At 41.5% G+C, this 23,524-nt stretch overlaps 1 protein-coding gene across 1 annotated transcript in view; it reads left to right on the top strand.

The window, feature by feature from the left end:
- LOC311263794 (protein sidekick-1-like) overlaps positions 1 to 23,524 on the top strand; it is a 242,425-nt gene that overhangs the window by 199,709 nt on the left and 19,192 nt on the right. Inside the window, exons 25-31 of the mRNA XM_084364111.1 lie at positions 1,883 to 2,033; positions 4,981 to 5,221; positions 6,006 to 6,121; positions 9,413 to 9,599; positions 10,506 to 10,604; positions 15,380 to 15,574; positions 23,102 to 23,303. Coding sequence (XP_084220237.1) covers positions 1,883 to 2,033; positions 4,981 to 5,221; positions 6,006 to 6,121; positions 9,413 to 9,599; positions 10,506 to 10,604; positions 15,380 to 15,574; positions 23,102 to 23,303 — 1,191 coding nt within the window. The remainder of the gene's footprint in view (positions 1 to 1,882; positions 2,034 to 4,980; positions 5,222 to 6,005; positions 6,122 to 9,412; positions 9,600 to 10,505; positions 10,605 to 15,379; positions 15,575 to 23,101; positions 23,304 to 23,524) is intronic.

The following is a 23,524-nucleotide window of genomic DNA, read 5'->3' as shown; positions in this document are numbered from 1 at the left end:
CTCTCTATCTATCTGCAGTATTTATCTGTCTATCTGTCTATCTCTGCTTCTTGCTCTCTGTATCTCCGACTTCATCTGTAATGGGATTGCGGCTTTCACACACTCAGGGATTATGTTGTCACAGGCGACACCATTGGGACATTAGATGAAGTGATGCACTTGTCTGTGTTTCTTATCCCCCGCTTTAAGTCCCCTCTTTACACCCTGCTCTCTATCTCCCCATACAGGGACGAGAACTCATAGATGTAGTCCCTGACACGCACTCTGCATGCTCACACATTTTATCACTCACACCCACACTGAAGCATGGCTGCGTTTAGAGGTAACAAAAGTAACAAACGCTCCCTCGTGGCTGTATGTGTGTGAGTCAGAAGGTCTGTATTGTTATATCTCTTTTACTGACTGAATGTCTGGCATCTTCAAACAACCTTACACTATGTCAAGGGCCTTTTTCTGCAGTCCTCTGGTAGAGAGTTGCAGCTGAAGAATGCCATTGAGTAAATAAATAATACATGTATCTCAAATGCCCTATTAGTGAATACCGAAGTCCAAAGTAGTTTACTTCCTCTTAAGCCCTATTTGCACACGACTTGTATGGCCAGGGGACCTTATGTGATTTAAAAATGACCACCTTATGTTTGTGTTTGCTGCAGCGCACTCACACGGGACAATGAAGTCTGTATTTTACTCAGAGGGACATTATTCCCTGGATATGAGGTCAAGGCTCCATGTAACATGAACTTGTCTTCTTCAGCAGCTACATTATTAATTTAGATTAGAGTTGATTTGCCCTCTTTCTGCTTGTGCTACAAGCTCAAATACACATCTGCAGCTCATTTAGTTTTGGTTAACAATGCTTTGTGGCTGTTTCTTGCTCTTAACCTTCTCTGTCATCGCTTTAAAACATCAAAAGAGACGACCTCACAGCACAGCTGTTGACTGTTGTTAAGCATATTATGAGCCACGATCAAATTTCTTCAATTGGCTGTAAGTTTTATTTTCCTATTAAAATAAGTGGTAAAACGTGTTAATTAGCTCCATGTTCCAACAGTAATCAGTGTTACAGAGTATTGGTCAGAAACCCATGTCTCTCCTCCCCCTGCTCATGCAATGAAAGAGACAGACATTTTTTGGTATCCCTTCCCACTTTATCCGATCAGGACAGAGATCTCCATAAAGAGGCGGTCTTGTCTGCTCGGGGAACACGCAGAGAGCAAGATCCTCCCGTTCTGGTACTTACGCAATGGCGGAATGGGGAAAGCTACCAATTCCAACGCTTCCAGTGACGGCTTAAATTACCAAACAGGCCGAGCGATGAAAAATGCTTGAACAAAAGAAAGAGGCAAAGAGAGCTGCCTCGTGCAAGTATGGTGTTGTACAGTGGAGAGGAGGGAGACGGGTGCTTACTGCAAAACGGACAGGACGTTAACTAAACAAGGACGTTGTTACAGCACCTGTTCGGTCGTCTGACAACAGAAAAGAGATATTTTGACATGTTGATTCACACGGGACCAATATTATGATATGACCTCTGTGTTTAATGGCTGAGACAGAGACACCATTCACTCTATTACAAGACACTGTACCAACAAAATGATATAATGATATAATGTATTTTAATAATAACTTTTAGTCCACACTCCATTTTGCAACATTGTTTTTCTGTTACAAATTTGCTGTTTCCAAGTCTGTCTACATTACCCCTAATGACATCACTATGGCATCATTAGTTATTTTTTCAAACTTTGGAGGACACGCTCCAGAGCTGGAGTACACACTGTACAACTGTTTTCACAGGCTGAGTGGTTCTCTTCATAACAAATAAACTAAGGTTGTGTAAAATCGATGGAGTGTTTCTGTAACCGCTCTCTGTTCTCACCAGGTTCAGGATGCGGCAGGTGAACATTGTGGGCTCCAGTCCCATGAGCGCCCCCTCCAGGCTGATTCAGACCCTACAGGCTGCCCCTGACACGCAGCCCTCCAACCTCACCCTGCTGTCTGCCACACAGACCAGCCTGTGCTTCAGCTGGACGGTACTGAAACACATACTATGTAACACAGCCATTCAAAGAGTGCTGATGGAGATTTTCTTTGCGTTTCTTTGCTTTTGCACCTCTGTATGTTCTCTCTTATTTTTATATCAGTGCGTGTGTGGATATGCGTGTTTGTGTGCACTCGCCAGCAGCAGGACTGTACAGGTTGAGTGGCTGACAGCCTATAATCAGTGTCTCTCCTTGTTATCACCGCTAACACTAATCTGTCACATTTCCCATTCACAGTGCAGACCGCTAGCAGCACAAACTGCAATGTAATTTTCTTCTTACTGTCTTTTCATTTTTTTGGCTCTTGTTCCCGCTCTTCGTCCCTCTCACTGTTTCCCTCCCCCCCTCTCTTTTACTCCCCCCCCTCCCCTCTTCTATTATAACATAAATGGAGAGCAAAGTATTTTCCATTTAAGAGTTGGAATGAGAAAAAGAGCCTGTCAAATCAGACACAGACACTGAGGCGCTATGGGCTACCTGTGCAGCATGCTAATGGGATTTTACCTGCATGTTAGCGCCCAGCCTGAGCTATGCTAGTTTTTTCTGCTGTAATGGAACCATCACAATGGTTTTAGCTAAGGTTATTATTCTAAGCTGCATATTAGGGGTAATAAAGCTAATGTGACATTCTGTATTATGGCTCCTAAATGCTAAGCTGAGCTAAATCACCAGGGTATTTAAAATGCCTGGGTGTCTCACTCCCTTATCTGCTGCACAGCACAGAGCAACCACTGTACAATGTCGGTAAAAAATGTGCTGTGGAGAAGCATACTGTGAGCAAACTGAACTTGTAACTAACATGATTTTAGGGCACTGAGTAATAGGTGGTTGTGGCTGTAACACATAATGACATGGTGGTTCACAGGCAGAGTACAGAGGATGAGGTGACAGAGAAAAAGTATAGACAGGAAAAGGAGGGAGGGGGACAGGAAATGAGAGTGGAAGCAAGTAAAAGAGGATGACAGAGTGTGAATAAAACAGGGAACAGAGGTTGATCAAGAGAGAAAGATCAGAAGATTGGATGTCAAAGGGGAGAAGACAGTAAAAGGTTTTTATGATGTACTTTAGAGTTAGACATTGTCACATAAATAACCATTTCCTTTAGAGCGACAGAATGCTTTTTTCACTTGTGAGTGCGTGTGTCTTTATTTTTATCATTTTCTGGAGACGTAAACTTGATATTCCACTTGTGTTGTTGGGAACCAGCTCCATTCTTCAGTCTTTGTGATACAACCACGGGAGGGCGCCAAATTTTCTACAAAAATTAGCTTGAACAGTTCGGGCCTATATAGACGGTCTAAAGCGCAGCGTACTAGTGCGTTTAGGGCAGGTCCAAGTCCTTTGCTAATTAAACAGCGGATAATCCTGGCACGAAGTGTGGTGCATGGCGCAAAGGGGTTGTATTTGGACTCTGAATTAGTCATGGGTGTGTTTTAGGCGGAACTTAAATCAAACCAATCCAAGTGTCGTCTCCCATTACCTTAAAGAGCCAGGTGCGCCTGGCACATATTAGTCAGTGGCACTGGTCTTCAGTGAGGGACAGGGATGTGATCCTCGGCTGCTGGACCCTCTGTCCCCAGTGCCCCGCCACTTCACAACCATCTGTCCCATCAACAACTCTGTTCGACTGCGTGTGTAAAAACACACTGAAGAGGGGGAGGAGGGCTGCTGCACGTCCCTCTGTGTGTGCACGGATCTCAGTCCGTGGCTCAGGCAGAACGGGTCATAAAAAGTATCATCATGATCAATAACGGTGTGATGAGAGGGTGAAATACGTCCTAAATGAGAATATTAATGACATTACCTGCATTGATCCTCCAGCAGCAGAAGCGATACGTGTATCTTTACATTAGCATGTGCATTTGCGCACCAGGAACAGCTGATAAACTTAATTGATAATTTTAAAGTCCTGACTCGTTTCCTTTGGAGAGTTCATAACTACAGCTTTTACTTTTGTTGATTAAATGTGCCACATATGCAAAATATGTTGTTGTTGTTTTTTTTCCTTTAACTACAATTGTTGCTTATTTACTTGTCAATATTTACTATTAAATAGTGAAATACTTGAGTTTTCAGGGGATTTGTGCTGTCCAACCTTAGTGACTATAATTTGTGTGCATTTATCTAGTGCGCATGATATACATAGATATACTGTGTGCTGTATGTATTGTATTATGTTTTTCTCCAAATGCCTACATGCTCCTCTCAGCACATGCAGTCGTATTTAATACGTTTCTCATAAATACACTGAGGGAGTCACTCCATGTTGCTAATGGGGAACTGTGTCACATTATTTCATAGAGCCATAAGGCTGTGTGTGTTAAACAAATTATCATTTTATTAATCACAATTTTACCGAAATTGGTTTCTCGTTCAATCATCCTTTTAGCTCTTTCTCTGCTTGGATAGCTCTTCTTCCATCAATCAGAGTCAAAATTAATTAATTTTAGTGCAGTGGTGGCAAAGGGCGGCCAAGTGCTGACACATTATAAGATGCTTGCACAGTGCAGGACTGGCACACTGGCCCTAATTTATTAAGCTATTGTTGCATAAAGCCCACAATATTAAAAAAAATCTGCCTTGGAAATTATGCCGAAAATCATCAAGACATCTTCAAATTAGACATATTGTAAGATGACCTTTAGTTCAACGCTCAAGAAGACTGTTTGTTAGATTTTTTGAACGTGTTACTTAATATGCAAGAATGATTTTGAGTGCTCCTTAACTCTCTGTTCTCACCAATATAAGTTTTGTCTGTAAAGTATGGCAATAAAGACCATAAATTTACCAAACTAACTACAGAAAACGAGAGACTGAAGAGCTGTACCACTGCCTCATTATTTCTCCAGCTGCATGTGGAACAAGAATAATAAATGGCAAACACCTCGCTCTGATCTGCTCTTTTTTCTCTCTCCTCTTACTCTTTGTTACCCTCCAGCCTCTTCTAGAGTCTGAATATAACAGCAGTCCAGAGACTGTGGGCTACCGCCTGCGAGTGTGGAGGACAGACGGCGAGGGAGATGACAGGACCGTTGATGTGGAGGGAACAGGGGGGACCAATGAGGCCACAGTAGAGGGTCTGAGGCCTTGGACCAAGTACCAGGTTCAGATACAGGCCTCCAACTCCATAGGACCTGGACCATGGAGCAACACTGTCGCTGCACACACAGCAGAATCTGGTACGAACACAGACCTCATTCACTCCTGATTCCTGTTTGCAAGTATCTAACAGTGCTGTCAGACCAGTAGCAGGATATAAGAAGACAGATGGATGTGGAACAAAGTGCTCCGATTACCTCCCCGAGTCTCTTCTCATCCTGCCACCTCCCTCTGCCCTCTACACTCTCCCTCCATTTCAGTGAGGGGAAGATTGACGGAGAAAGAGGGAGAGGGGTGGGGATGATTGAGATGAAATCGAAGATTGGTTCAGAGAGGGAAGTAGCACTGAGCTGTGTGTGTGTCTGTGTGTGTGGACTGAGGAGCCAACAGGGGACATTTTGGAGGTCCTCTGTCGGTCATGCTCAAATCATGTCCATAACCCTTTGGTGACCAGCGGGTCTGTGAGTGCCCGCGGGGTGTTTGACTGCTTAAATCTTGCGCTCGTTTTTCACATAATAAATGGCAGAAACGATTGCAGAAGCTAGAGGCATCACGTTTTCAGGTTGGCCCCTTGTTCTTGTGGACACAATATCTCAAGTACGCCTTGAAGGAATTTCTTCAAATTTGGCACAAAAGCCCACTCAGGACTCAAGGATGAAGTGATTAGATTTTGGTAGGTCATAGGTCAAGGTCACTGTGAATGGAGCTACATTCACACTCTGGCATGGCTGGAGGACTGAAATAGCAAAACAACGAGCAAAAGTTAATACAAATATGACCCATTTAATCCGTTTTTGCTACCATTTGCTGTAATTGGGTGTGTCTTTGTGTGCGTGGGTGTGGGTGTGTGTGTTCCTTCTCTAGTTCCATCTGGATCTCCGATGAACGTGACTGCTGAGGCTGTGAGCTCCACCAGGATCCTGCTCACATGGTCTGCTCTCCCTCTGGCACAGAGGAATGGAGCAATACTTGGATATAAGGTGTGTAAAACAAACACACACACATAAATACACACTCTGGCATTCTCACTTGACCCTCTCAACCGATTATCACTTCCTCCGACACCTTCACACACTCTCACACACACAGATGCACACAGACAAATCTAATATAAGATGAGTATGACGTAACAGACTGTAACATCACTGCTTTTAAAAATACTCGTCTACAGTAAGTACGTTTGTGTGTGTGTGTGTGTGTGTGTGTATAATTGTGCGCATGCTATTGAGAGAGGCTTTAATTTTTAATACCCTTTCATAAAAACAACAGTCTGTATGATGTTGTATGAGAAACAATTGTTGGATTATTCATGTAAAAATGTATAATAATCCAGCCTGTTGGTTTTGAGTAGTGCTTTGTTTATTTGAAATTTTAAGCATAAACTGCAGCTTAGGCAAGAGATAGTGATTTGTTGCGTGAACATGCATTACGTGAATATACTTTGGAGATTCTGCATTAGTATTTGAGTCCAAACGTGTGACCCACTTAAACAACATATTTTACAGTCTGTCCAAGTCTGCCAAATTAGAGCTCATCCTTTTCAAGTATATCCAAACTCAGTCAGAGAAATATGTCTTGTCGCAGTCCCTCAAATGGTGAAGTAGTTGACATACTCTGAAATGCAGGTTTCTAAGAGAACTGGATAAATACCGTTGATGGCGCAGTGCAAGGTGCACTCGATTTTGCCTAAGTGCACCACTTACTGGAAGTCACATCCCTCCCTCTACACTCAACGTGGTTCCACCTGCTTTTTGTGGACTCCCACGCACACCCTCCAGGGGTTCATTATAATGTACTCCACTTCCTTCTTTGATTTTAAAATAAAGAGAAGACATGTACCAGTTGTCTGTATTTTTGCAGTATTGCTTTTCTTGTTCGGTGAAATACATGTACCGAATATTTTTGGAGGTGTCCACATTGTCAGCTCGCTCACATGACATGTTCAAAACGTCTAGGCTCCAACAGAGGACGTGTTTTTTGATAAGGCTTAGACTCTGCAGTGTAAATAGTAAACTCATGATCTTGTCTTATTAAACATTTATAGAATGTGACATGGCATTCAAACGCAAAAAAAAATCACATTCTTCAGCCTTTATATAAAAATCTGTGCTCAGGTAGGCACAGAATGTCACTAATGGTAGCTAGGAAGTGTTCACAAATATGTTGTCTTACCTTGAAGTATGGCCCGATGTTTCTCCAGTTTTCACTATCCCCTGTCTTTTCAGTCGCACAATCAGGAAGCAGTTGAATTTAAGCATGTTAATGTATGAGTGTCTGTATATATTATCTATGTTTTATGTGTGGATATACATTATGACATTGTTGTTAAGTGTGTGTGATGCAGCGACTTGAAGCCCAGGACGTTTCCCTGCAGGACAATAAAGTATATCTTATCTGATCTTATCTTATGAAAGTGGCATTGAGTGCAGCTGTTACTCGCCATCCAAAGCACATCCCAACAGAGCTTTTAAAGGAAGGAAAATTACCCTCAATTGCGTAGACATGGTTGTGTTATAAATACATGCATCTACAGAAGAAAACAGGCTGTGACTGTGTGATAAAAGCCAGTACCATCCTGTATCTTCAAAATGCAGTGTAAAATTCAGGTCATATCATCCACCATGCCCAAAGCACATCACACTCCCCATCTGTGTGTTTTTTTGTGCCCTCCTGAGGATCAAACTGAGCAGTATGCCTACCATGTTAATAGACAGGAAGTGGCTGCCAGCAGCAGCTCTTCAACACCTTCCATCCCCACGTAGATGTTGAACAGTTCTCCTGCCTCCTGCCACACACTCCTCCTGTTTCTGTTTTTAGACACTTAAGAGCTGACATTTTCCTTCAGAATGGTTTTAAGTGTATCAAGGAGTTCATGAATATTAAAAAAAATGGAGATAGAAAGAACAAGAAAGAATAGTTCTTGACACATAGTCTTGTTGGAGTAAAAACAGTGTTTGCTGAATCGTGTTTTTAGATGTGAGCATGGGCTTAATTTTAGTTTTATGAACATTTTCAGTCCCTTTTCTGGTTAAATTATAAGTTAAGTGATAATCTCCCATGAAAGCAAACAGCAATTTCTATTCCGTGCTATTCCTCTGTGCAACAGACCTCCCTAGTTGTCATTAACACATCAGTGAGCCACATTTTTTCTCTGATATCTAAAATGTTATCTTCTTGACTATACATAAACTATATATACTTTAGCGAATTAAAAGTCTATACCTGTAAACCAGCAAAAACTGATTTTTGTGCCACAAGGGGGCAGCAGAAACAAGTTATGAACATAACACTGACATACTTTCATCTTATAACAAGACACCATGGCCCAGTCTCAGTGTCCTCATAGACTTTTAGGCATGTTCCCAGTAAGTCCACAAGGGTTTAGCTGTCCCACTGTCAAATCTAGAAATGTATGAGGACTCTCTCGGATATTTTTAGCACAGATCATAGAGTTGTAATATAAACACTGGGTTACCATGGGTAAAGGCTGAAAACATAAAAAAAAACAAAAAAACATTGATTGTCTTGGTGATGGCACTCAAGAATATCTGATTTATTTCATTATTCTATATGTAAAGTTCACTTTCACTACCGAAGATCTGACATTTGTTATAGAACTGAGTCTATACTTAGTTCAGTCAACAAAAATGTAATAAGCTTCTGAAACATTATGTAACATTTTCCCTGAATATTTTTTCCATTTCGGTATGTGTGTAGTCCAGCTGTTATTCTTCTTCTTCTTCTTCTTCTTCTTCTTCTTCTTCTTCTTCGTCTTCTTCTTATTATTATTATTATTATTATTATTATTATTACTATTATTATATACTCTAAAATGTAAAATAAAAACCAAAACCAATCAGGAACAGTGAGTGCTGTCCTTTCCCTTTTTATGCATTTTAAGGCCCCTGCAGCCTCTCAGCTAAATGCTTGAGGGTTCAGGGCTTAAGGTCTTCGGGTGACATTGGGATACTCATATGCCTGTGAGTGAGTTTGAGTGATATTAATTGCACAGTAGCAGTTTTAAAGATTTACATTTGAGGTGGGAAGGACAGATTTGGGACTGAATGCTACAGACAAGTCTAAAAGTCATGAGAGAGACTTTTTTTGTTGACAATCACAAAACTAAACTTAAATCACTTTAAAGCCACCAAATCTTCTGTAAATGAAGGAATGAAACAGACAAACAGCACATACAGAGCTGACAGAGTTTAAACATATTTTTTTACTTTTTATTCATTTTTCTGATTCTTTGTCTGTGTGTCTGTGACCAGGTGTTGTACAGTGAGAAGAACTCAGAAGGTCCCCCAAGTGTTCAGGTGGCAGATGGAGAGGGGAGCGTGACGGTGCTCCTCGGGGGTCTCCAAAAATACACGATGTACGTGCTGCAGGTGCTGGCATACACACAGATGGGTGACAGCCCCCCCAGTGACCCGATCCTGCTCAGAACCAAAGAAGATGGTAGGATGTCTCTCTGTGCCTCGGTCTGATCACTGACCTTTCTGTGCAGCGGCTTGTTCAACACTTTTGCCTTCCTCTCACCTCGGTAGCTGTTTTTCACCTCTTTACACCTCTGCTGTCAGCACAGCCAGCAGCCTCTTTCCCCCACTTCACTGATCACCCTCTGCATTCAGCTCACCCCTCAGACCCCCTCCACTGCCCAGACATGGAGAGCACACTGTGTGTGAGTGTGTGTGTGTGTGTGTGTGTAACATGTGTGCCGATCTCTTCAGATGTATCCACGGTAGACTCCTCGGGATGCCAGCAACCTGGTCCGGTCCTTTTGAATAATAAAACACAAGCGCACACACTCAAAACCGCACTCAGAAGTACACACACAGCAAGACTCACATGTGCTGCACACTCTCTATCAAACAGTGTCACGTTTGAAAAGTTTTTCTCATTTCAGGATGAAACAAGAACGGGGAAGTCAATTCCCGGCAATGTATAATGAACCTCCATCCCGTCTGTCAGTTACACACATACTGTTCAGACACTCATGCACGTGCGTACTCGCTCTGACATGTATTTGATCGTGTGGAGCATGTACTTTTATCAGGCAGAAAGACAGTCAGAAAGGAAATTACTTCCTCTATTGTGCTTCGTTCAGAAGTGCCTCTTAAAAATGTATAAGACGTTCACTCGCTGCAAATCTGCATGTGTGTCTACGTGTGGAGAGCGTATGCACATACATCGGAGCTTTAGTACAGTCGCATGGACTTATTAGAATATAAGAGCTTGAAGTTAAATGTTCCCTTTCTCATTACCGTTATGAAGGAGACCCTTTGTGCTTCTCTCTGCTGCTCTTTGTACATATTATTACAGTTTCGATCTGCTGCCAACTGCCTTCTCTATTTTTCTCCGCAGTCCCAGGCCCCCCTGTCAGGATGGTGTTTCCAGAAGTTCGATTGTCATCAGTTAGGGTGGTCTGGCAGCCACCCACAAACCCCAACGGCATCATATTAGGTACGAAATACAAACACACATACACATGCATACGTGAAAAGAGGACATTTGGAAGCAACAGTGAAATCACAATCCAGTGCTTTACGCTTGTGGTGACAATAGATTTATTTTCAATTGCTGAAGGACAGAGCTCGGCTTATAGAGGGAATGAGTTAGCAGTTTCGAACACGTGCACGCGCACAGACACTCATGCGCCGAAAAACACACACGGGTGCTGCTGTGATCTTTCAAGGGAAGGAAGGAAGTAAAAGCCGTAAAATGGAAAAGAGCTGATTCTGTTTTTAGCTTTCAAACAAGGGTCAGCTCTCTCCTCACTACTCTCCACTTCAGCGGCGGGGTTTGTTGCTGTTTACGTGTGTGTGTGTGTGTGTGTGTGTGTGTGTTGTGCGAGTGAGTGTGTGAGAGAGTGTCAGTGATCAAGCTTGTCCCCGGGTAAAGGGCTATTATAGCTGCTGAAGCAAGACACCTTTCCTAATGCACACATAGCCTTATATATAAACACATATTACTTGTTTCTGAGAGTGCAAATCACAGCGTGCGGAGCGAATCAGAAAGAACAGATTAATGAAGAGGAAGAGAGGCGAGTAAGAGGCGAGAGGAATGTGAGAGCTGCTGAGCTGGAAACGGAGAGAACAGAAGGGGAGAGACAGCAGAGAGGAGATGTATGGAGGTGAGAGGAGGGACAGGTGTGTGTGTGTGTGTGTGTGTGTGTGTGTGTGTGTGTGTGTGTGTGTGTGTGTGTGTGTGTGTACGTTGCACAAAGGGGAGAAGGGAGCCGTGTTTGTCCTCTCAGTGGGGGAGGGAGTCGAGCAGGACAGTGTGAGTGATGTGTGACTGTATTGTAAGGGGGAGGACATTTAGTGCGACACCACTATGTGACAGAAGGATGAGTGGGAGGGCAAATCTCTCTCTCTAGATCACACAGACACACACATACACGCGGTCCTGCTGTGTCCTTGCTGAGAATGTGGTGTGAGTGTATGTGTGTGTGTGTGTCTGGAAAAATGTATGGTTATAGCTTGTCTGTGTGTGTTTATGCAGGTACAAATAACTGTAGTGCGCCGGTTTCTTTAGCGGCCGCCTCATTTCTCCTTGGGTTCTCGGCCCATAGAGGAATAACACAGAAGGTGGACAGAGGAGAAACAAGGCAAAGAGAGGCTTTTGTGTTTTTACCTGACTTGCACAGCCACATTCACACAAATATTCGTGTGGCGAAGCTGCATCCAATTCCATACTACTTGTTGGATAATGAAGTTTTGAGTCTATAGTGTGGTCGTACACTGGTGTCACAAATTAAACTGGCAGTAGTCCTTGCTTTAACATAATTCTGTCTGCCATCAGGTGTGAAATGAAGGCTTGGTTTTACGGTCGGGCGGCATAATTTATCATTTCAGCATCAATATTGCAATGTGTGCATTGGGCGTTCGTCTCTTTTTCAAGTTTGCCTAAGATATTCTACCTGTCAGCATAAAACTGTGCTGTATAGCAAACAGAACTACAGGAACTTGACTACCAGAAGTCTAACCTCAAAAGAAGTTAACACAACACAAGCAAAAGCAAAATATACAAAAACTATAAGATGGTCAGAAGCATTTCTGTCTGGAAGAGAGAACTCTGTCTTCTTCAGCCTCTGTTAAATATGGACTGGGCCACCGACAGCGAGTCAGGAGCAGATAAGAGAGGAGGGAATCACACACACATACTGTCTGCGAAAATAGTATTATAACAATTGCTGTATTGGTTGTACATACTGGATGTAAAAACTGCGATGACGGTGGTGGTGTCGGCTATTAGACTTCTGTGATGCGCACATTTAATCACAGAAAACCAAAAGCTGCAACAATTTATTAGTGTGGAAATTGAATCAGGGACCTATATACTGTATATGAGGAGGAAAATATTATGAAAATGCCACAAATTAGAACAGTGGCAGTAAACACAGGAGTAAATTAGTCATCATTATTCCCACTTACTTCGATTAATGCATTCATAATCTCGGCATTTACTACCTCTTCAGGGCTTACTAAACATGAGATCTAATTTAAATGCAGTACAAAACAATCCATTAGACACTCCAAGTAAAGCATGAAATATTAACCAAATGAATTGAGTTGTGATGATGAAAAATCCTTATTTTGACTTATAAGGGTTTTCTCTTTGTTCAGCATTCAGTCATGGTTTGGAGGGAAAAGGCTAACGAGCGCAAAGGGAGAGGATTTAACTGTGTCTCAGCACCGTAGTGCAAAGCTATCCATTGATCTTGGGTATGGAGAAAACCAGAGGTGGAATGTAACAAAGTACATTTATTCAGTGTACCATCTGATGCCTTATTGTACTTTTACTCTAAATTTGTACGTTTTTGTTGAGATTCTCATGGGCCAGTGACACTACAAACATGGTGATCTTACAGAATATGATGCATGACTGTAGATTAAAGCTAGCAATCCAGACTGGGAGCTTTGTGCACAGAGGAAGTGTTTCTGTTTACACTGCTAGCACAGGAGCTTTGGACGGGAATGGGCCTGGTGTAGCTGGTTGCCACGCAAAACATGCTTTTTAACACAAAACTGTTATTTCTTTACATTTTGATGATAATAGATACGTTTTTAATGTTTGCAACCAAAAATGCACCTTTAATTAACCATCAAGGTTTCTGCCCGTTGAAAGGCAGTTTTCTTTCTCACCACTGTCGCTAAGTAACTAAACTAAAGAGTATGGTCTAGATGACGTTAGTTGTCAATTATACAAATGAAGATAGATTGGCTGATTGTTTGAATCGGAAAACATCTTCCACCACTCGCAAAAACTATGGTAAAACTAAGCACGGAGAGACGTGATTAACCCTGTGTATGTAGAAAATGTTCTATCTTTGAGAATTTTTTCATTAACACAGACAAGGCCAGTGAGCTCTGAGCAGCTAAAGGCAAAACAGTGTGTATAAATACACATTTTGATTGCCTGAAGCTAAGAGGCATAATGAAATATACTGTACATGTTAGATCTTTTCAGTGGAAAACAGAGATGGGCTTTGTTTTACATGACACATTCTCTTTGTAATGGAGATTTATCCTCATGTATGTGATAGCAGCGATGTCCTAATGATATTCACCACAGAAGATAATGCTGTGCTCTGACCCAATTGTTTGGATGCAAGAGGATTTGTTATCTCGCTGTTATCCAATAATCTTCCACACACCACGTTCACATTAATATACAATCAGACTATCTGATGAGATTATCACCCGCACAACCAGATTAGGAGCCTCTGAGCAGATTACCATCCTGATGGTTTTACTATGAACCTCCGCACACTCCTGTGGTCGTGTGTATTCGGTGCACAATACAATCTTCATATTGAAAGCCTTTGTGAGTGTCCAGCGGTGTGTGGAGAGCACGGTTGGGGATCAGTGGTTTGACTGTATGTGTGTATGTGTTGAGGGGTGTTGGTGTTATTACATGGCCTGCTGCACATGAGACAGAGAAACAGACACAAGCCGTGTACAGCACGGGTCACAGCCAAGGGGACAGGAGAGAGGTTGTATGTTTATATAATGTGTCTGTAGAGGAATGTCAGTATGTGTGCTGTGGTGTGTGTCAGTGTGGTGTTCAATGGCAGAATTATGACTTTCTCTCTGGCTCTGTGTATGTTTTTGGTAATGTCTACGGTCCCCGTGCACACACAGGTATTTATTCGCCACTGCCCCTTTAGGAGACTAACAGCAGGTCCCAAGTCTATTCCAGTCCAAGAGGGAGAAGTAAATGTGAAGTTAGATTGTGACCAGTTCCTTCGCCCCAAAGTCATTGAAGCAAATATTGGAAGGTTTTTCGGAAGCAACACATCTTCCAAACATTCGGACTCTAAAGTTGCATTTTTCAGACAAACAAATCAGAGGAAAATTTACTTTGTTTGACACCTTGTCTCTGTCTGAGCACCGCTCTCTCCATATCTGGAGATCAGGAGCGAGCTAACAAAAAGAAGCAACAAGATAAGGTGCAAACATAAAATGTGTTCTATATCAGCTGTTGTATTATATGATTGATTGATTGATTGATTGATTGATTGATTGATTGATTTGAAAAAAAAACATGTATAACCAAAAAAAAAACAAATATAAATATATATGTATATGAATTTTTCAATAACTGATGAGTGATGACCACTGCGTAGTACCTTGCTTGAGTTCTACATCCAAACCATCCAACAAGTACTCTTCATAGTTGTACTGCTTTTCTTGAAATTAAACTTTCCAGCCCCACTCTCTATCAAAAAAATAAATAATCTTGAATATTACCTGTAGTAGATTGTTTTTTGCTTTATACATTAATTGCGCTGTGTGAAATTCAAGTTATGTGACTTTGAAAATCCTTTGAATTCCTACATTATTCGGTGTCTTTACAGCACTTTTATTGTTTTTTAATTGTTTTTTATTTGTCATGGACCAGTGATAGCCCCCCGTAATGTGTTAGTGTTAAAAATGCCCTGTTGGAATGGGGGGAGAATGTTTGTTAATAGCAAAGCCGCTTCATCGACAGACATGGACAGTTTGAGGAATTGCGTGAAAAGTTTGTTTGTTTGTATGTGTTACTGTGAAATGAGCATGTGTGATACACCACGTTGTTTTCGCCCTTTTTTAAAATCTCATATTGTGCTTTCTCTGATTCCTGTGGGCTCTGTGATCCAAAGTAGGCCACAAAAACACATTCCCACACAAGACATGCACACAGATTTTAACTGTCTTCCTCCTCCGTCTGCCCTTCCTTCTGTCCCTCACTAGGCTACCAGATCTCCTACCGCTTGGACAGCAGGGACCCTCAGCGATGGACCACAGTGGAGGTGGGCTCCAACGCTCGACAGTTCACCGTTACAGGACTTTCCCCTGAGCAGACCTACGTGTTCCGACTCACTGCTCGCACCGCCGTGGGCTGGGGCGAAGCACAAGAGGCCCTGGTTGTTACCACTGAACGCAGAGGTAAAGGACACACACACATTAACTTTATATGGTATCTGGGTTGCTAGCATATATGTCAATCTAGCCATGGAGACGTTAAATATATAATATATAACATTTCTGCATTCAATTGTCTGAAAATGTCTAGACCTTAGTTACTTACTTTAAAAACCTTGAAAACCTATTTTCAGCCATTTTCAGGTGATATCATTTATTTAATGTTATAGCACCATGCTTAAAAGTTGAAATCAAGTTTTCAGGGGCTTTAAGACCTTTAATAGGCCAATATCACTTTGACACGCCATTGAAGCAGCAGGTATAAATGACTAAAGGTCTTAATGGATCGTCATCATTCAAGTTATTCGTTGCACTTGTGCTGGTCCCGCTATGCTGAATCAAAATGTTAGCTGTGAAAAAGGCCTATAGGTATAAACAGTATGTGGTTGATGGGTCGCTGATGGGGGGAGTTTGGGGACAATGACAAATGTTCACAGAAGGTTGCCATCTCAAGTGTGTGGTTCCTGTGTGAGTGTGTGCAGAGGCACCGAAGATTACATTTTTTATAGAAATATCAGCTCCTAACTCTCCTCTTTTTCTCTTTCTTTATATTGAAAGAGGTAGAAACGGTAACGGTAAGATTCAATTCTGAAAAGATATTGAACCACACTCTAATTTAACCAGTGTAAAAAAAGTGTTCATTTTATTCCTATAAAACTGACTTCTCTGCATAGCTGAATTATTCAACAAGAATAATGGGACTGAAAGCTTGGAAGCTTTGACTAATGACAAGAAAAAATGTGCTTTTTTTCATGTGTGGCATCTTCACCGACGCAACGGAATAATCATTAAATTTTACATTACAATTATAATAATGCACAAGGAAATTAAATTAAATAAACCAGATAAGAAGTGCAATTTCTGTAAATGTGACATTTTGAAGTAGGAATGACCTTATTAATTTTACCTGTGCCGCTCATAATTTCCTCCATTAGGAGGAGTTTATTTGATGGTTATTTTGTCCTCTGTTTTCATATTAACTTAAAAATGGTCAAAGGCTACATTGTGTCCCGAATTCAGTTATTTACTACAGTAGTGCCATCGCAGAGTCTGGAAAGGTTAGGTCAAGGTTTTAGCATTTTAAAATTTTATGATCTCCGCAGCTCTACTTAGAGGTGTAATGAGTTGTGGTCGATGTAAGGTCCTCACAGAGATAAAGTTAGAGGGGAAAAAGAGGCAAGCAGGTGCTTCTGGCATGGAGCTCAGGCAGCTTATCAGAGCTTCAACAACAAGTAATTTGTGGTTGGACATGCAGAATCTATTGTTCCTGCAGCGCACTTAATATTTGCACAGAATTTTAAACAAAATATGACCTTTTCCCTGTGTGGGATATTTCACATTCAGAATAAGGCAAAGTGACATTTAGAAACTGCAGTGGATGAAGAGATGCTTGGCAGTAAATATACAGTAGATATTTAAAACCAGCAGGTATTAGCCCTCCTGCAGGGGCATAATGAGAGTCTGGAGTCCCAGAATCTGCCTTGGTCCATGCAACAGTAGTCTGGCAAGATTGAAAAATCTCTACTATTGTCCTGTAAAGCTGGAAACGATCAGAACGTTTTAGGATTCAGAAAGTATGGCTTTCTCAGCATCGAATCATGGCTAGACTAAATGTTCCTAAGCGAGCAATGCATGTAACTCTAAAACCCTTTGGAGTAAACTGGATCAGTTGCATCAAAAGCACGATCAGGTAGATTCAAAGTGACCACATCATCACAAGATAAATACTTTAAGATTAGTTCCCTGAGAGATAGACAAGCAACTTCATCACAGACATAGAATTTACTTAATAAAGAACGCAAGACTCCAACCAGTAAAAGTCCTGTCAAAAGAAGGCTGCCTTTTAATGGTCTTAGAAGACAAGTAGTAGTTTCTTAACCACTTCTCAAGCCGGGGAACAAGGACAAATGCTTGATGTGGGCCAAGAAATAACTCCACAGCGGATGACTGGGGAAAAAAAGATAAGAGAGAATGATACCACGGTGCATCAAACCAGCTGAAGTGACTTCACCCTGGCCAAGAAGAAGTACCACTCCAGTCTTCAGAGACTATTATAATCTTGTTTGCGTCTTTGTGGTGAAGGATTCTTAGTAACTTAATAACTTCTTTGCAACCGGATAATGAGCCCAGACACACCTCAAAGCTTTTACAGAACTACTTGAGGATTAAAGAAGACCAAGGAACCCTGACTGTCGTTGACGTTCCTGACCTGCACTTAAAAACTGAGAAAGCCAAGCATTCGGTGGCATCACAAGAAGATTTGTGGGAAAATGTTAAATCAAATCGTGCTGGGATAAGTCAGCAGGTTTTACACTTGTGGAGTCCATGCCAACTCGAGTGCATGCTGCCACTAAAGCAAAAGAGGGACACACCAAATACTAAGATATTCTGAATTTTAAAAAATAGTGTTACAGACATCTTGAGTGAGACAGCAAGGATTCCTAGCATTTCCCAGTCAACTGGTTACTTTCTCATAGCACCATGCTCTGTTGTGGGCGGGTGAAAAATGCACAGTTAGTAGGTGAGAAAGAGAATGAGACTGGCGATGTGCTGAAGTAACAGTGGAAGCCTTTTCTTGCCAAGAAGATAGTAGAAAATAACATCTGAAAGCCATAAATCTTTCATCCTAAACCAAAGTAATTATCATTGATCAATAGCTCTATCAGCACTCTGCAGTCATGGTAATTTACTCCTTAAGGGAAACAAAACTGTTGCTAATTTCTCTTTAAAGTTTCACCTACTTCTAGCAGCACTGTGAAAATAACAGCGATTCTAACACACCCCAAAAGCTGTGCATGACAGCCCATGCTGATGGCGAGGTGTAGGAGGCTGAGCAGTGACAGTAGCCCTCCTAAGACAGTTTTGTCTCCGAAATCTGTGACAGAAGTATATCTCCCAGCTCGCTGTCAGTAGCCGGAAAGGAAGAACAGATTTTTACATCGACTTGACTTTTAAAGAGGTAAGGTGGTGCAAGCGCAGTGCAGTTTTCTCCCTTCAATTTAGTAACAAATAACAAGTCTTTACCCTTTTCATATTCAGAGTCACTTCTCTCTCTTCCTGCTTTAGTCATTTGCTTTCATACCTTCAGCTCATTTAAAATGAAGCGGGTGGATGTTAACTGGCGCCAAATGAAGATTCGTTAGTATCTCTCCAGAAGATTTTACTGTGCTTTGCTGTAGATGCTGGCCACTGGTGTGTGTTGACATGTGGACTAGGCAATGCAGGTGCTATTTGTGGTTGTATTTAATGAAAGGCTTTTGACTGAAAGATGTCAAGAGGACAGGTTGGTTTGTACTGGAACAAACTGACACAGAAAGCCAATGTACGAATGGCTCTGTGTTACGTAAATGACAGGAAGGCAGAAACGGCAGTGAACAATCAGAAACCATAAGAACTGAAGAATAATTCATTGCCGGCATGGCAAGCACAAGAGATGGAAAGAGGTGGCGACTCGCTACCTTTGAAGCCTCATAAAGTCCTAATTTGTGTCCATTTATTGAAAGTGTATATTCCTTTAGTCCGTTAGGGTCCAATGATCAGAAGATTCATTGTCCTGTGGCGTCTGTTCCGCTGTCTGCCAACTTCAAAACAAAAACATTATTTCAACAACTTTCGACAGGAGACATATTTTCTATTCTTCATGTTCGTTGTTGTTGGGTATGTCTGTTTTTTTTCGTTAGTTGCTGCCTACAAAATGAAAGCGTGGACACCTTTTTCTGTTTAGTTTTCACCCCAGGACAGCCCCTGGAGTACTGCCAGCACTAGTAGTTTGAAAGGCCAGTCAGCGTTGGCAGTCAGACAGAGCACAGCTCTTGCAGTCAGAGGCGTCTTTTCCAATTGCTTTATCAACGCAGCTGAACGCAGGACAGAAGGAAAATGATATATATCAATTTTGAATGATAGCAAAAGGTTTTATAGTCAGTAGAGACCAAGTTAATCCAGGGCTATACAATATTACCCTCTTCCATTTTATAATGCCTAGTCATACTCTGCACAGACATTAATATTGTAAAGAAACCTATAACTTTCTAATTATATCAACTAGTAATGTCTATTAAATTGCATTTTGGAAGTAACCAACATTGATGTTAACAAATCAGGATGTCTCCACCCTTTATGTTTATTAGGATGTGATGCACCCCTATATGTTGTTAAACTGTATAGCTTCTATAACATATAACTGACCACATTATTTAACTGTATTCGCTGAAGCTACAAGCCATATATTCAAGGTACAGGAAACATTTTTGAGCTGTTTGTTTTTGCACTTGTGTTTTTTGTATTAGCGTGTTTTTATCTTGTGCCCCTGACTGCAAATCAAGTTTCCCATCTGGCATAGTGCAAGGACTGAACTGAACTGAATAAAAGTCAATACGGCAGACCATCGTGCATATTAAGTACATCAATCCATACACGTGTTGAAGCTACAGTCAGTGTTGTTACTTAACGACATGTTCCCAATATTTATACTGCAGTGTTTGACCTTAGCAAAAGACAGAGCGAAGCCTGACGAGCATGTTTCCAGTATGAAATCAGGACTACAAAGGATTTTCATCCGTGAATGATGCTTCCAAAAACACTTCATGGCCACTGGATCAACATTAATTATCATGTTCCAGTAAAAACACCAACACTGTGATACCAGATTGTGCAAGTATAGATACTCCAGGTCAAATATTACTCTAATACATGTGAAAGTTTTTAAGTCAAGTTTTTACTTGAGTAAGAATACTAGTATTTACAGTTATGTCTTCTTTTTTAACAACAACACATTTTTATATTCAGCCCAGCGGACCATTTAATACTGTTTTTTGGTACCCATTCCTAGGAATATTACTGTATTTGTCCGGTGAGTTTAAAACATATATTTAAGAAGGGGCTTCAGCCAGTAACATTAACTTGGCGTACTTAGGCAGGGTTATATATAAATAGTATGAGTCATCAGTGGATTCACATAAGACCCCCAATACGACAACTTGAAGGACAAAGCCATAGAGCAAACATTTAAAACACTATGAGTCTTTCTTTATTACAAAAATCTTAAATATGGACTTCAGATATGGCCACCAGTGCTCATGTGGTGGTGAGGAATCATTATCTTTTTTCTGCTGTAAACAACTTCACCACTGTGAAGTTTATCAAAAATTCAGCAAGCACTTTGAACTTGACTGACTACTACTCCACTGTGATTGTTTTTTTTTCTCTCTCCTGTGACGAACACAGCATACGGCCTATTGCATTTCAGAAAGGGAAAGAAAATTAATTTGCTGACTTCAAAGCTATGCTTCAAAGTCCCAAGAAACAGGAATCTTCAGTGGAGTCAAAAGTACAACTTTCGTCTTTCAAATGTAGAGGTGACAAAGTCATGAGTCCCAACATAAAAGTTAATACACAAGCACAGATGCTTGAAAAATGTACTCACGTACAGTGCTGAAGTAAAGATACGTCATTACTGTCCATCCCTGCATTAGTATAACAGTCTGTGACGCGTTGACAAGGAGACTTGGAGGAAAGTTTGACCTCTCCTGAGCTGAGAACTACACCGAAATGAGATATCACTTGGAAAATATGGTGTCTCAGTAGGCTAACGCATGAATAAGCTTGGTTTGAACGTTGCTCACAGCCTTTGATATACACTATATGCCATCCCTGATCTCTCTCTCTCTCCGATTTTCTCTGTCAGCCGGCACAGTGTATGTCTAGTAAAGCATTGAAATGCTACAAAAGTCCCTGTATTAAAATGTGACACTGAAGTGAATTTTTCTGAAAAAAATAAAACCTGGTATCATGTCAGATACTCTATTCAGAGCTATCAGCTTGTGTAGTGCATTTTAATTGGATCAGATATCATAACATCGGCAGCATCATTATCAGGATTTCTTAAGAATAGGATTCAGTGGTTCTCTGTTCCACTTCAGTAACATAATGGCCCATTCTCACTGGGAGATAGACAGAATAGCCTAATAGAGATTTCTTTCTGATGATGCTGAGGAGACCAACTTAATCCCTGGAAAAAGAAAATTGGCTTTTTAAGTGTGTGTGGGTATGTGTGTGTGTGTGAGGCCGTGTGTATGTGCATGGATGAATTAGAGAAAACCACAACTCCCCCTCGAGAGATTCGTCTATGCTGATTTCTGTCTCCGAGAGGGAGATAACAGATACGGTAATGGACAACATACAGACGCAAATGTAGCAGAATTCACCCCCAACAACCACGTCTTCTCTCTCCTCCGGTAATGTCACGTCTTTCTTCTACTCGTCATTTCTACCACACTCCTCTCCCTTGCGCGGCAGTAAACAGTCACGTAAGTCCTGAAAGGGCAGGCACTTGTTCTGACAATTATGAGTTTATTATCAGAACATGATCTTAACTGAGGAGCAGAACAAGAGGAGAACAGACAGGGAGACACAGATGGTATCGGGGAAATGAAAGAGGGAGATACTAGTCAAATCTTGAAGGGAATGAAGAATAAGGGTGTGAGGGAAGAAGGGAGGCAAACAGATTTGACTTAAATTACTTGTGATAAGGATGAATGGAGGAAGGGAAGCCTGTGTGTATGTATGTCAGTGAGCGTGTGTGTGTGTGTGTGTGTGACTGTGCATGTTTGAGAACATAAGTGCAGATTAATTAAACTTCAGAGAGAATCGATAATGCTTTTATTTTCTAGACCAAATCGATAACGTGATGCCCCTGAAATTAAACAGTTAGGCACCCCAACCATGTGTTTTTGTCTCTGTGTGTGTGCGCTACTGCCAACACAGTTGTACAAAGATACTGACTCCCAGAGCCATCTTTCATCTTCTAATTGAATACCAAAGACAAATACCCACACACACACACACACACACACACACACACACACACACAATCTGTTGAGAAATTGTTTCTTTGATGCTGCAGTAGTTAGATGTCTTGTTTCATTTAAGCATATGCATGCAGTCACAGTCACAGTCATGCATATGTCATTTAAATGTATTCTGCACATGTCGTGTCTCACAAGGTATTTGCAGCATATGGTGTATGATACTTTCCATTTGTCCATGTGACAATACATTTCAACGTGCATGGCTTCAGATAGGAAGCACATTAAAGGGGAAAAACCTGAATTAATGAGTAGAGAAATATATTAAATGCAAATGTTCCTATGCAGGGAACTCGGCTTGTTTACATACATTTAAGTATTCGGGTTGAACTCGCCTCCCTGCGGTAAACTGATTTCCTAAATGTCATGTGTATGTGTAGCCGGGTCTCGAATCTGCTTTTCACATGTTTGCATATGTATGACAAAGGCTTCAGAGAACGTATCGCTGTGCAAGCCTGATCCCAGAAACACTTGGACGCTGTATAAAACAGAAAGAAAAACAGAATTTCATAATTTGCTAATTCCTCTGCTCTGATCCTCTTTCTGTCCCCTCTCATCTCTCCTCTGCCTCTTTTGTCTCCTCCTGCTCTCCTCTGTTTATCTTTCACCCTCTCTACCACATCCACAGAGCGTCCCCAGCCACCCAGGAAGTTGTCTGTTCCTCAGGAGGGTGTTGAATCTCGCCGTCTCCACCTCCATTGGGTGATGGGGGGTTCAGGCTCCTCCCCGCTGAGGTACTTCACTCTGCAGGTCAAAGAGCTGCCCAGCGGCGACTGGAAAACACACACCGCTGATATACCGTACAACGTGACCACCTGGACCGCTGACAGGTACGCTTATGTGCACATACTTACAGTACCTACAGCCACACGCACAAATACATACCTATATGTTCTTGAGTGGGGACAGTGTTGTAAGTTTTGAATGCTGGTCTTCAAAGCCAAAACCACAAGAGCAAAACTGTATGATCGATTAAACATTTTGGTTGCTCCAAGTCCAAAGAAACACAAAATGGCTTGTTTGAGGAATCACATGTTTTGTGCCGAGGGCT

Source organism: Pagrus pagrus (assembly GCF_965226575.1).
Source record: "Pagrus pagrus genome assembly, chromosome: 2".
Taxonomy (NCBI): Eukaryota; Metazoa; Chordata; class Actinopteri; order Spariformes; family Sparidae; genus Pagrus; species Pagrus pagrus.
This window is presented reverse-complemented; position numbering and strand designations above follow the sequence as displayed.